This window comes from Lissotriton helveticus, chromosome 6 (genome assembly GCF_964261635.1).
Source record: "Lissotriton helveticus chromosome 6, aLisHel1.1, whole genome shotgun sequence".
Classification (NCBI taxonomy): Eukaryota; Metazoa; Chordata; class Amphibia; order Caudata; family Salamandridae; genus Lissotriton; species Lissotriton helveticus.
This window is the reverse complement of record NC_136067.1, coordinates 879,425,668-879,440,352: the sequence shown is the minus strand read 5'-3', so window position 1 is coordinate 879,440,352 and position 14,685 is coordinate 879,425,668. Positions and strand designations below refer to the sequence as shown.

Sequence of the window (14,685 nt, the reverse complement as noted above, 5' to 3'; positions counted from 1 at the left end):
TTGCTTTTCAGTTGGTGATTTTTCAATTGCTGCTTTACTTTTTACATTCTTTATTTTTTGCCTATAATGAATGGAGCAAAAGGGTCATAAAAATGAATAAAAAGAGTGAATGTAAATGGAACAGTGAACAATGATCCACAATCCTCTGTTGCCTTGTTTCATGGCTTGACTAAATTAATAACACATAATAACAAGCTGACAACGTTCATATCCTCCCAGGTTCCTCTATTCTCACACACCCAGAAAGGCTTGTTTTACCACTCCATATTATTGTACACAATCTCGAATTGCACCGCCTCAAAGCTAGGCCTTGCTTCTGTAAGTTTCTCATTGCTAGATTTGAGCTACAGAAATACACACAGGCAGTCGTCCTACCAATGTATTTTGATGCTGTAGGTGCTGAAAACCTTTTTGCACCTCCCCTTCTTGTTTTGTACTAATGAAGCTACAACCCTGTTTAGGTGGTTCCGGAGTAATGCCCTCGACTGGGCCCTGTTCATTAGCATAATTATTCCTCCTATGGATGACCTATCCATATATTCATTTTTGGAAACACTGCATTAATCTGATGACCTGGTCCATTAATGAATTATCAATGAATGACCTTCGTGTGCTTCATCTTCGTGTATGCTAATTCAGTCAACAGCTAGTACTGGCATACATATTTAAATTATTTATTTTATTTCCATGTCAACTATGTTTTTAGTATTCAAAAACCTTTAAGAAGATCAACAAATTGCATCTTGATTACGTGCACAGATCTTTCTCATTCTTGAGCCTCAAAAAGGCGTCTTTTTATGTGTATCTTAATTGTCTAGCTTAACATGGAAAAATAGATCTCCACATTTCATGTATAGCATTCAGTTTTACAATTCAATTCCTTTATTATTTTTCCTCCAATTGTGTTGATGCGTTTCAGCCGCTGGTAAGTTACTAGGGACCATATGTATCAAGCAAAATTGCATTCGCAAACGCCGAAATTCGCAGAATTTCAGCGTTTGCGAATGCAATTTTGCCAAATGGCATGTATTGAGGCAGAATAAGGAATCGCAAAATTTGCGATTGCTTATTTTGCGATTGCATTTAAGGAATCGCAAATTTTGCGATTTCCTTAAATGCAATGTAAGAAGCACCAAAAAAGTGCAATTTGGCCTTAAGGAATCTAAAATTACCACCAACTTCAAGTTGGTGGTAATTTGCAATTTCTTAGAAAAATGCACTTTTTTGCAGTTTTCAAATTGCCATGTGGCACACATACATGCCCTTAGGGCATGTATGTGTGCAACGTGGGCACTCATGCACATTTCAGGGGTGCAACAGGGTGTCCTTTTGATACCCTGGCACCCTTGAAATTTCATTCTCAATTTGCGATTCTCTAATTGAGAATCGCACATTGAGAATGTCTTCCCATTCATTCCTCTGGGCCTCTAGGCCCATAGGAATGAATGGGTAGGTATTCCTTAATTGCGAATTGCAATTTGCGATTCGCAATTAAGGGAATATGTAGGATTCACAAAATTATTTGCAAACCCTACATACATGTCATTTTGCGATTCTTAAATAGCGATTCTCTAAAAATCGCTATTTGAGAATCGCAAAATGTAACTTTTATACATATGGCCCTAGGTCTCATCAGGAAACGTACAAATGGACCAGCAGCAATAATTACAAAAACTATTTAAAACATTACTTTGCTTTACAGTACATGGTATGCTTATTGGGAATGCAGCCCTTTGTAGTGAATAATCATTACTTTAGCCGGTGGAAAATCAATACCTGGGCAAAGTATCAGGTTGCCAGAAAAAAACGTCATCGGCCCTATTCCTTTTTCCCCAATCATTGAGTTTTGACGTATTGTCTATTGTAGAGCCATAATATTCGCTTGTCGAAAAACAAATCGGGCTCCAATAGTGTGGAAGATCAAAGCAATGGTATCCTCCACTCATGAGTTGCCTTTCATGGGTATATTCAAGTAAATGATAAAGAGAGTGACAACAAAGCAATACAGCAAATAGCAATGATTCCCCAGATTATCGGGCATCCCTGGAACCTTAAACTCTAAATCCTAAACTTCCAGGTGACAAATTGAAGCCCACACATTCTACATTCTATCCCGCTCTTTCCAATACCACACACTGCCTACCAATAAAACAACTTTAATAAAAATAACATTCATAGTATAAACTGTCTGCATATGAAAACAAACACAAAACAATGCACATACTTAGTGTTCTTTTTAAACAACATTCTTAATGATTCCACCTTAGCAGAATAGCTTTTTGCATAAATCCTAAGTTGTCCCTGGGATAATGGACCTAGAGCTTTCAAAATTGATTATTAGGGCATCTTTTGGGTTTAATTCCATCCCTGGATATACTGTGACTCCGAAAATGTGCTGTGGCACAGCTACATTTAAACCACTGTTCAACAAAGCTCTCAAGACCTTCACATTTTGATCATGATGATGGTGAGCCCTTCCAAAAAGCAAACTATCTCTTTTTTTTAAAGCCAAACTCCACACATTTCATTCAAGGTTTCTTTCATTATTCTCAGAAGCATGGACGCCACTGTGGTGATGCCAAAGGTATCTATTTAAATTGAAACATTCCTGCGAAAGTTACAAAAGCTATAAGAAGCCTTGACACGGCTTCCAGAACCACCTGATGATATGCATGTGCAAGGCCACGCGCTGTGAATACTGTTGGCTTGCTATTGTGGAAATCATTTTTGTGCATATCCACTCATGAGTGGAGATCCAACCATATAGAATCAATTAAACTGAGGAAAACTATCACCAAGCATGGCTCACCTGAGGTTTCAATACTAAATAGGCTCTATAATACCTTTTAAACACAGGTGCTGTAGTATTCCATTGAATTTCTTTTTATAAAAGAAGTAAACTTCTTTACTCCATTCCAAATTCGAATTACACCCTCTTTTAGGATAATCCAGTGTTCAAATTAGAGTATCTACATAACTTCTCAGTAAACACCTCACAAAATCTCTCCTTGAGCTTATAGATGCATTTATTGTTGTTCACCCACCCTCTCAACAGTATACTACCCCTCTGAACTCTTTTGAATCTGCTGCATAATCAGGAGGATCTACTCCTAGATCTAGTTATATGGTCATTTGTTCTTGGTCAAGGTATCACAGGGTGTATCCCCCTTTTCAGTTACACAACTTTTGCCTTAAGTCTTGTGCCCTTCAAAATCCATTACTGTCTATAAATAACGAAAAAAATAATATTTTGTGTCCCATGTACATCAGAGGGGCATACTTCCCTGAAACCACAACCTTTACTACAAATTAAGCCCTCAAACCGGTGTACCAGGCAAACAAGAGCACCATAACTGTTACCTCCTTACCATCAATTAGTCCATCTGGAAACCCTTTAGATTTCAGTTTCGTATCTACCCATAATGCTGCTTTGAGTTTCAAAAAAAGATCTTCTTTATTCCTTTTATCCCATCCTCATCACTACAGGTGCCAGGGACTGCAAATTAAATGCTGCTCATGGGCCTGCAGCATGGATTGTGCCACCCACTCAGTAGCCCTTTAAACATGGTTCAGGCCTGCCATTGCAGAGCCTGTGTGTGCAATTTTCAACCGTGCAAGTTAAACTACTTGCCAGGACCAACCCTTACCTTTTATTATGTATAAGCCACCCCTAAGGTAGGCCCTAAGCAGCCACAAGGGCAGGGTGCAGTGTACTTAAAAAGTAGGACATGCACTTTTGGATTTTACGTGTCTAGGTAGTGCAAGACTTCTAAATTCGTTTTTCACTACTACAAGGTCTATCTTTCTCATAGGTTAACTTGGGGGTTGCCTTAAAACATCTTTTATGTGTAACTGCCCATTGGGAGCAGACAAAAAATTAAGTTTTGGTGTCTCTGGACTTGTAATATAAAAACACATATTTTAGTAAAGCTGGTTTTTAAATTGCATATCTGAAAATGCCAGTTTTTATAAAGTTTGAAGCAAGCCGTCATGTTTTGCCGTCCTGATTCGAATGAACCCTGGCAGTGATACACGGATTTAGTATCAGAAACACTCAAACAAGTCACGAACAAGGAATAGAGGGGCATATTAGCAAGGGCCTGCGATAAATATCGCATATCGCGCTTAGCGCATATATTTTTATTGCCGTCTATCGCTGGATCCTATTGCGGAGATAGCGCGTTATTACCAACGTTTATCTCCAATGCGATAAAAGATCCAGCGATAGCGGCGAAATCCACCAAAAACACAAATAAAACAACGATAAAACTTTTATCGCTAACGTAAAGCTTGCTAATAGGCAGGTTGAGGATTCAGCCTTAGAATCCACCTCCCATTGAGGATAATGGCTAAGTCAGGATTTTAGCAGGTGTAAAAATTCCTGCGATAACCCCGGTTAGCGCGACTTTTTTCATCGCTGGCCGGGGCCTCATTGCTAATAGGCGTTAGGTCTGTTAGCGTCTGTTTCTATGGTCTTTTGGTCTGGAACGCCTACTTTGCATGTCATTAGCGATAAATATCGCTGACATGCAAAGCAGCCCCCAAAACGGTCTCTTTCACCAGAAAGCTGTCGCTAACAGCTGTTAGCGACAGCTTGCTATTAGGGCGAATAAAATATTGTCGATTTAGTGGCAAAAAGTGCCGCTAAAGCGGCAAAGACGCCCTTGCTAATATGCCCCTCAGTGCTTTGACGCTGCCGGTTATAATTCATCTCTATTTGAGAAAGAATGATACAAGTCATAAAAGGTCACAAAGAGGATAGTTTTACTATTTTTCTGTTTCTACAAATGATTCTTTAATGAACCAAGCCTCGCAAAAAAGATATTTGGGTTCCACCTTGAGGCAAAAGGATTTTTACTCTTCCTAAACTAAAGAAGCAGTGACATTTCCAACACAAAAATCTTTTCCTAGCTCTTCAAGGAATTACCCTACCCTTGTCCTGAGGAAAACCCAGAAAGGAATTAGGGTTTGAAACGCATAGACGGCGACTAATGGGGTATCCTTGCACAACGTAGATCAATAATGAGGACTAAAAATGTATTTGCAGTGAAAAAAAAACAATTCCATCAGGTCCATATTAGATAGCTTGGACCCCCATACTGTATACCAAGAGTGTCTGTTGTCAATTTATCACTCTGGCTCCCCAACTGTAGGACTGGATGAACATTGAATTTCACATGTTTTTTCTTGTTTTATTTGATTATGCTTTATATTTGTTTGCCACAATAAACACAAGTTTTTTTTAAATGTGTACATTCATAATAGAAAATTGATATTTCTCTCCTGCTTGAAAAGATATTGAAGATGAAAAAGTGATATGAGCATTTGTAAAAAATTGTTGTACAGTTGGTGGTCGGATATAGGCAAAATGGCGCTCTAAAGTCTATCACAAGTACAAATCAGTTAAGGCAGGTAATCTGGCACGGTGCATAAGGTAGGGGAAAACCACCAGATCCCCATGTGTGTGGCCAGCAGACCACGTATGCTATATTATACAAATCCTCTGCACACGTTCAAAAGTACATACATGGTTACATAAAATATCACAATGATGCTTGTCTTTATATTTTCAGATGTCTTTAATTCAAGATCTTTAAGACTTCTTAGCCAACACGTGTTTCGTAGCTGTTACAGGGAATTACCCCGCCACTTCTTCAGGGCTGAGGTCAGTTTCAAGTAGTCTCTTAGATCCAGTGATTATTTCAACCCGGAAGGGGTTCCTATAAGTTCTGCTCCTGGAGAGGTAGACCAATTAGTCTCGTGTCCAGAAAGCTAACTGCTGATTTGCAGGGCAAACACGCCACGGCCTGGTGATCCGAAGGGTTTCACCTAATACTGCCGGATGGGGCAGCTCTTCTAAAAGAATCCCCCTTAAAATTGGAAGCATATTTAGATCTTGAATTAAAGACATCTGAAAATATAAAGACAAGCATCATTGTGATATTTTATTTAACTTTATGTATTTACTATTGAACGAGTGCAAAGGATTTGTATATATTTGTAAAAAATATCCAGGGGTCGATTTATTGAGTAAAAACGATCTTCACAAAGAAGTAAAATTGTTAAAATGACGCAGCCACCTATTGTTGTTTCGTGTTTGTATTTATATAGGTCCAAGGTGGTTGTTGTAAAGGGCCCAACCCCCCTATGTTGACACAGCTTTTAGAAAGTTGGCATTTTCCTACTTTAATCATTCTGTGCCTCTGCCTGACTCGGAATACACATCTGGGTTAGGGTGACAGGTGGGCTTTGTGCATTCCCTCTATACTGTCATACAAAGGGAGCTGAGGTGTGACATTGCATCCTGATCGCCCATCACCAGGCTGATGGGCCTTCCTGTGGTAGATTAGGATGGAGGGGCTGACACCTGCACCTGAATAGGGCTGTGCTTGTCCCCACACAAAGAGCTAGTGCGAGTGTTGGGAGCCATTACCTGTTTGTTTCTGAAACAATGTCTTGGTTAAAGATGCTTCTTAACACACTAGCACGGCTAGTTTAGATTCCCTCATTACTTCAGGACAGACTCTTTTCTCTTACTTTGACCAGAGCTTCTTGCAGTGATCTCACATAATACCTCAATAGAAGCACACTGGTTTCTAGAATCCCCATCATTTATACCGATCTGAATGTTTATGGATTTTTGCCGTTTTGGTCTTATTATCCCAGATAAATAAATCTACATTTTTCTAAACTGTTATGGAGTCTTTTTGTGGTGTATTTCACTGCTTTATTGTAATAGGTGTTGCACAAACACTTTACAAATCGCCTCTTCAGAATGACTGATCTGTGCCAAGCTACTAGAAGGTGAGCGCAGGTTAATTTATGGCGTGGATCTGACTTGCCCTGACAGGAGTGGTGGGTTCTGACTGACTTAAGTGAGTACCCTAGCCAACCAGAAACCACATTTCTAACAGTAACAATTCCCCATGTCAGTTTATAATCCTCAAAATCCTTAAGGCTCAACCTTCCAATCACACTCCACTGCCTACCTCACACATTCCAACTTAGCCATTCCCACAATCTACATTCCATCTCCCTCATGCACATACCATAATATTGTGTGAAAATGACTACATCTGTTATATATTGTTAATGTGTACCAGCTGCTACTCAAGAAGACCTACAAAATGTCAAAAGAAGTCAGGTTTTCAGAACAGCAGAATTAATATGGACAAGGAATACATTAATATAATGAATTTCTGTGGATGTATTGTCCAGCCCTATATTTAATGAGTGGGTAATCTTATAGTTGTAGTTACTCAGGCTCTATTACATTTAGTGGCTCTACCTGCTGCCCAGCACATTTTGCCTTTACTACTTAGCAAACTGGGTCAAAAGAGCACTGATAAATTATGGATCTGCCAAATGGACTTTTGTTTGCAGGGCATTTGAGTACTGATTTTCTTGTAGTGTAAAATTTCCAACAGCTTGAGACTCCCATCTCCCCATACCTAAATAGAAGGCAGTACATTTGGGAATACATTATAAGAGCTGACATTAACGATGAAAGGAAATGTAATGAAATGCTTACTACTTCAGAATGTTATTAACAGGCAGAAGATGTAATAACAAAAGGGAATAAAAAACATAAGGTACAGAGTGAAATTAAAAGCAAACTAAGATATTTAAATGTGAACAAAAATGCAGAAACAGGGAACATTAAGCACAGAGAGAATGGATTGTTAAATGTGAAAAGTCAGCTCCTCTCACTTGATCCTAAAGCTCAATTTTACCATGCTCTCTCCCACCAAACCTATAATTGTAGGATGTTTTATGAACAATTTTTTATTAAAAACAAAACGTTTTCAAATTGCTGAAAACTTCTTCACAATGTGGCAGAAATCCATCTTTGCAACTTGGCATGTTCCTAATTGAGACATTCTCTTTAACATAAGACTGTATTATTGATGTAGGATGCTGATGTGGGAGGGACATGTGGTTGATCTGATCTATTGTGTAGTTCCTAGGACCCCCCAGGACCTGCGCGTTTCTGGATGACCTAAACTGAGGACTTGGTGTGCAGACAGACTCTGGGCACCGCCACAGGATGAGTCAGCCATTAGACCAGCTAGCTCTTCGGTGCCACTGCCACCCCCCTGTATCCTACATTGGTGTATGTAGTTTCTGGCAACCACTGAACATGACAACCCTGATTCCTCAGGTATCATGGAAACAATACAGTATCTTTTGCTCAGTCACTCATGCTTATTTTTCACAGAATTCACATAGAATGACGATTGGAACGGTTTCAATAATTATTTATTGGCCAAGAATCAGTCTAGTGTGAAACATCTTAGCTGCGACAATCAAAAGACAAGAGCAGACAAATGTAATCGCTAGTACCAATTTCGTAAAAAGTAGATACATTTCTACCATAGTGCTAATAAGATGAATAAAATCATATTACATAAAACAATAGCATTGGCGTACTCCTACGATGCTAAATCTACCTAAGTGTACCTAACCTAGGTATGTAGATGAATCATGTGTATGTAAATGCCAGAATAGATCTTAATGGAACCAAGAATCCCCCAGGGAAGTGCTAACCCCATACCTGATGGTTCTGAATGAAGGAGCCCGTCTCTACGTCGAGGATGGGAACCCGCAAGGGATGTCAGATCTCTGCCTGCCGAGGATCAGCCTGCAGAGCCTTGGTCCGACATGGAATGAATTCTCCTCGGTGTCTGTAAGGGGGAGTGAGGGCCTTTTATACTAAAGTAGTCACCCCAGGGTTTCTCCCAGAATGGATATGTTTTTTGGGAACATTCACTAATCCCTTGCTAAACCTTTTCTAAATAAAACCACTCATGCACAGCTGGCTGTTGGCCTTGGATGAAAAAAAGTGGTGACCCTTATACAGTATAAATCTACAGTGCCTGAGGACATGTTTATGTATGTCAGGTACAGGATTAAGATGGGATACCGAGAGCCTGGTTATCAAAGAGACAGAAGTGTGCTACTAGGTAAAACATCACCTGTGTATGATTGTTATGTTGTGTGGATGGGACAGAATGTATGTAATGGGTATGTCCATGATGGGACTAACTTAAAGGACATGACAGACCAGGCATTAGCAAATCAAGACTGCTCAGGTCTCCAATACTGTTGTCCACCTAACATTGTTTTCTTTCATTTGTTCTTATGTTTCAGAGCAATAATGGAGCACAAGGAACTGCTAAAAGTACCCTGGGACTGGCAAATAGGTAAGACTATTTGTGGAAGAGCAAAAACGTGATTGATGTTGGAAATAAATAGGCATAGAATGTGTTGCTTGATCTGATTTCAATATTATCCATGCGGGTAAGCCTATACAGTAGTTACATCTAGTAAAACTGTAAAACCTGCATTTAGATTTTAAGATACAGTGTAGAGCACACTATTAGCTCATTTTGAAGAGATAGAATATATTTTGATCTTTTATAGGCCATCATTTTGAATTGACCCTCAAGTATGAATTCCAAACCAATCCTTGAACAAGAAAAAAAATGCTAGAATCTAATATACCCGTAACTAAAATACACTATGTCCAATTCCTGTTTGGGTATCTGTGACAGAACGTTGTTGGGGGTTGAACATTCAAGTCCCTATTGCTATGGGACTTTGCATAATTCTAGCAGTTTAGCCCATCTTCAGCACTCATTGTCAAAATTTACAATTAACTGTCACAAATCAGGGCCCTGCATTTCCAAGATATGTATAAGATTTTACTTAACATAGTTAAGATCTGTCTGAAGGAATATTTATTGGGAGCTCTGACATCCCTTTAAGTTGAGACACTTTGCTTAATGGAAAAATGTTTTCTTTAAGAATAAGTGTTGGATCATTGTGTTTTTGGTCCTTTCCCCTCCAGGGCTCCTCTATGTTGGTTTCAGTGCCTGCATGTTCGGCCTCTACAGCTTCATGCCAGTGGTGATCAAGAAAACCAGTGCCACATCTGTCAGCCTCTCCTTTCTGACTGCAGATCTGTATAGCCTATTCTGTGGCTTATTTCTCTTTCATTACACGGTAAGTGGGCATTTTGACAATCACCAATATCACTGTGATATGATTTTTGACATTTCCCCTTTGGATTTTGCTCCTACATCAATGTAATTATTTTCTTCACATACATTTTGAAGATTTCTTTACAGTACATTTGTATGTTCTTGCGGAATTTTATGGACTTTGGCGACTTTTCATAAATTGCCTCACTTTTTCGACACATTGCAGAAAATTATAAAGAAAATCCTCTGAATGGGTTTGATTTCCTTATATAAAGTGCTGTATACCATGGAACGGTGGAAGTATGCATTACAATATTACAATATTGCAATAGCATTATTTCTAGAAGCATGGTAACTTTCACAGATTCAATGTAACCTTTTTAATAATAACTTGTTTTTATATAGTACTTCATACAACAGTTCTGCCCTCGCTCAAACTGACTGTTACAGCAGCAAACATTCAACTCAATAATCCATCCTGTCTACTATCTTGTAGTGCACTTGCAGCCCCTGTTGTGTTAGAGTTATGGCCATGGCATGAATGTTTTCTGAGCTCGAGCATGTGCTGTTGGTTCTTGGGGGTGTTTATTTTGACAGTGATGCAAGGGGACCGTGGGTGAAATGACAATCTGTGTGAAGAGTCCCCAGATTGGGTAGTGTACAATAGAATAGAAAATAGTTGTGTAATCACCCCAATGCAAGATATTATCCCAAACAAAAAGTGCACTGAGAAGGGTTTGTACACAAAAAGGTATTCAACCCAGCATCCAAGAGACATACAACTACAATGATATAAGACTGACAGTGAACAGACATCTTGGGCCATGGGTGGTTGAATGTATGTAGCTGCCTAGCCTAAGAATTATTTTTATTGTGTTATTAAGAAATTGATTTATTCTTGCCAATTTCACCTAGAATCGTGGCCATTAATTCATTCAGGTATACTAAGAGAAAAGACTGGATGAACTGAATTTATTGCCTGCACGATCACCCACTGGTGTCAGTTACCCTACTTTCATATACACAGGCTCGGATTGGGAAGGCGGGCAATCGGGCATTTGGTTGATAGGTCGGTTTTTTGTGGCCTCTGTAAACGAGCCCAAGAGACTGACTTTCTTTTCCAGTCCCCACCAGGCCACTTTAACATGGCGCCAGTATCATGGTCACTCCCCTGCCCTGCTATAAATTGAGGCTGGGGTCCAGGTGTTGCTTTAGCCTTTGGGGCATTCTCACCTCGGCGCCCTGCCTCGTGTGCCCTTCCAGAATCAGTGTTATCTCCGGCCGGGTCATTCAATTTTAGGCCATGGTGGGTGCTGGGAGGGTGGGTAGTAGGCAGAGGCCTCCTGGGGGGGAGGGCCAGGTTTTATTTGGACATTTTCACCTCCTTCCCCGAGCGATGTGCTTTTGACATCTCCATTGCCTGGTAAATGCCCTGAGGCTATATTCGGCTGTAGCTGTAGAGGGGGTGAGTAAGAGAAGTAGCCTCTGTAGCATCCAGGTGTTGTAACCTCATCCCCAGTGTCTATTAGGACTTGTTGGGGGAGAGGAAAGGGTTGCATAAAACTGCACTATGGTCAGTGTGCAGACCTTGAAACTAGGTTCAAGTCTCAACGTCAGCTCAACATCCTGTGATTCTGGGCAAATCACTTAATCTCTATTCTTAAAATAAAAACAATTAATTTGATCTTATGTATTGTAACTGGTGCTCATGTACATTTCTCCAATGACTTTGGGCCGAGTTCACACTATACAAAACAATAACAGGCCAGATTCCAGTGAGACTAAACAGATGGTGATCCACGAAAGGGATGATCAGGAAATGTAGGCCACTTTTTTGAGAGTGCCATGGCCTAATTGTGATCCCAATCCAAATCTGCATATACATGTAACCCAAAAGCAACAGGAGTAGTGTGGAGACCGAAATTCAGTAAAATACAAATACACAACTCACCATACACCATTATTATGTTATTCATATAGCATCCTTGTTTTAGACAAATTCTCAAATCAAGCAACAGTACAAAATAGTTACAATCATTACAATATTGAGTTGATAAAGACTTACCAAAATAAGCACTGAAGTTGCCAACATGTGTTTCGCGGAACACAAATCTGCTTCTCCAGTCCTGGAGACAAAAAGAAGAGGAAGAAAATATATTTGTGAGAAAAGACATTACATTAATGATTTTACATCTACTCCAAAAGAATACATTTTGAACACTCAAGTCCTAATACTGTGAATTAAATCAAGCATGGAGCCATTAAAAAACCAAAAAAAACACACAAGAGATGCAATGAAGTACACAATCAAAATACTATATTTTCCATAGAAAAGTAGTCACGACCATGATAGTAAGTTTTTAGCTTATAATATGAAACATTGTGTACAAACAATATTGTAGCGAAACCGTGAACAGCAAAAGATTTCCCGAAAGAAAAAAGACAAGGGAAAAACAAGTGCAGGCAAAGACTCAAAACAAGATGGAATACAAAACACCACATGTGGAAACACAAGTAAAGAAATGGGTGCTCAGTTCTCGGAACTGTGTGTGGTCAAACCAAACATGGGTTCTAAAAAAAGCCCAACATTAACAAGGAATGACTACCCAAAGGTAATGTGTAATCAAATAAACCAAAAGGGACTTCAAAGAAGCTGTTTAAGCGGTTTAAACATATATACTCAAACCTAAGCAAAGGTAAATCAAAACTCTTATGGAACGTATACTCTCTCTCTCTCTCCCTCTCCCTCTCCCTCTCTCTCTCTCTACCGGAACTGGAAAATAATAACATCAAATACAATCATATGTCTAGACCTCAGAAATGAATAGACATGTAGCCATACTGCTATGGCAGCAATATATATATTTTTCCTTCTAATAATAATCATCCCTTTTCTCCCTGATAAAGCCGGAAAAACTCTTGTCACATCTCTTGTGCTGTCCACCCTGGACTACTGCAACGCTCTGTTTCTCAGTGCACAGGAAGGAGTCTTGAATAAACTACAATCCATACAAAACTCTGCAGCGAGGCTTTTGGGAAATATCCCTAAACATCACTCTGCCTCTAAGACCATCAAAGAGCTGCATTGGTTATCCATCAGAAACAGGATAAGGTTCAAGACCCTGTGTATTGTGTATAAGGCGTTGCACAACCAAGGACCAGCACATCTTGTCCGTAATCTGACCCCTTATCGCCCGCTCAGAACATTACGGTCATCTTGTTCAGGAGATCTTGTTATACCCCGGACAAAAACGGTCTCATGGGGCGATAGAAGATTCCTGGTTTCAGCCCCTAAGTTATGGAACACTCTGCCACCAACGATTAAAGCCAGTTCATCTCTATGGTCCTTTCGGAAACAACTTAAGACCTGGCTCTTTAGTCAATAAATCATTCATTTTCCAGGGTAAACACTCAGACACTTAGCGCCGAGACGCCCTTGGGCCATTGTATGCGCTCTACAAATATCATAAATAAATAAATAAATAAATAAATAAATAAACAAACTCAAGGCTCATGTTAAAATCTCAAAAGTCCATTTCATGAAACATTTATAGACGAAATTCCTGCATAACAAAAAACGGGAAAGAATTATGTGCAGTCTTGAGTCCTAGCAAACCATCCTGATACTTAATTTGTGAGAAAAATGGACTAACAACCGCACATCATATACATCCGTCAAGCAGACAGAAGACAGAAATATCAAGTGCCAGTATTCATGTAAGTGACTAGACCGAACTCACCAGCACACAATATTCAAAAAGGCTGTCACTATAATGGCTCAGTCTACATTGATATAAATGTATAAAGCACACATCAATAAGATTATGAGCCTAATTACGAGGTTGGTCGGAGTTGCCTCCGACCTGCACCATTTCGGGGAAGGAACTGTCCGATCATAGGTCGGTGGTTCCAACAACCCAATTAGGGAGCAACTGCACATGGTGCAGTCACAAACCTCAATTTTTCAATGGGAGCTTGTGCAGTGGGCTGAAACTGCCTGCAGTACAAGCTTCCATTGAAAAATTGAAGTTTGTAAACATCCCTGCACCACGTGGAAGGTACCTCACAGTGGCTGCCACACAATGCAGGGATGTTTAGGGGACACCAGGCCCAAATGCAGAGGGCCAGGGGGAAGGGGGCCCTGCTAGAGGCCCCCAAAGTCAGTTTCCAATAGCCAATCCATGTCGGAAAGGCTGACATGGATTAGCCGTCGGAAACCAACATCATAATCCCGACGGTGGAAATTATGAGCTCTTTCCGTCTGTCTGACGGGCTCCATGTGGGCCTGTTTGATGGTCTGGTGTGTTGGTTTTTACTGTTGAGTTCTCTTATATTACCACTGTCATTGCCTGCAGCAAGCACAAATGAATTTGCTCAACTGCAGCTTGGAGAACAACTACAGCTTGTTTTTACATGTTCAAAACTGCCCGAATTTGCAAATGTGGCTGGCCCACTTTTTTTAGCTAGCTGATTCACTAATGGGCCACTTTTATTTTGGTTTCTGAGCCTATTTTCTTTCCAGTCATAACCTGGTGTAAGGGAGTACAGTGTAGGAGCAGTGGACTGACACATTAGTGCATATGGGCAAATTGTGACAGGCTGATGCTCCTAAACAGCTGGTAAGAGAGGCAGTCACATTCACTCATGTCACATACCTGACGTTGCCTCAGCACTACCTGTTTTTGCTACCAGTTTATAATAG

General features: G+C 40.0%; 1 protein-coding gene across 1 annotated transcript in view; it reads left to right on the top strand.

Moving 5' to 3' along the window:
* Positions 1-14,685, top strand: part of SLC35F1 (solute carrier family 35 member F1) — a 1,021,228-nt gene that overhangs the window by 896,719 nt on the left and 109,824 nt on the right. The window contains exons 6-7 of the mRNA XM_078646867.1: positions 9,151-9,203; positions 9,851-10,005. Of these exons, the coding sequence (XP_078502993.1) occupies positions 9,151-9,203; positions 9,851-10,005 (208 nt within the window). The remainder of the gene's footprint in view (positions 1-9,150; positions 9,204-9,850; positions 10,006-14,685) is intronic.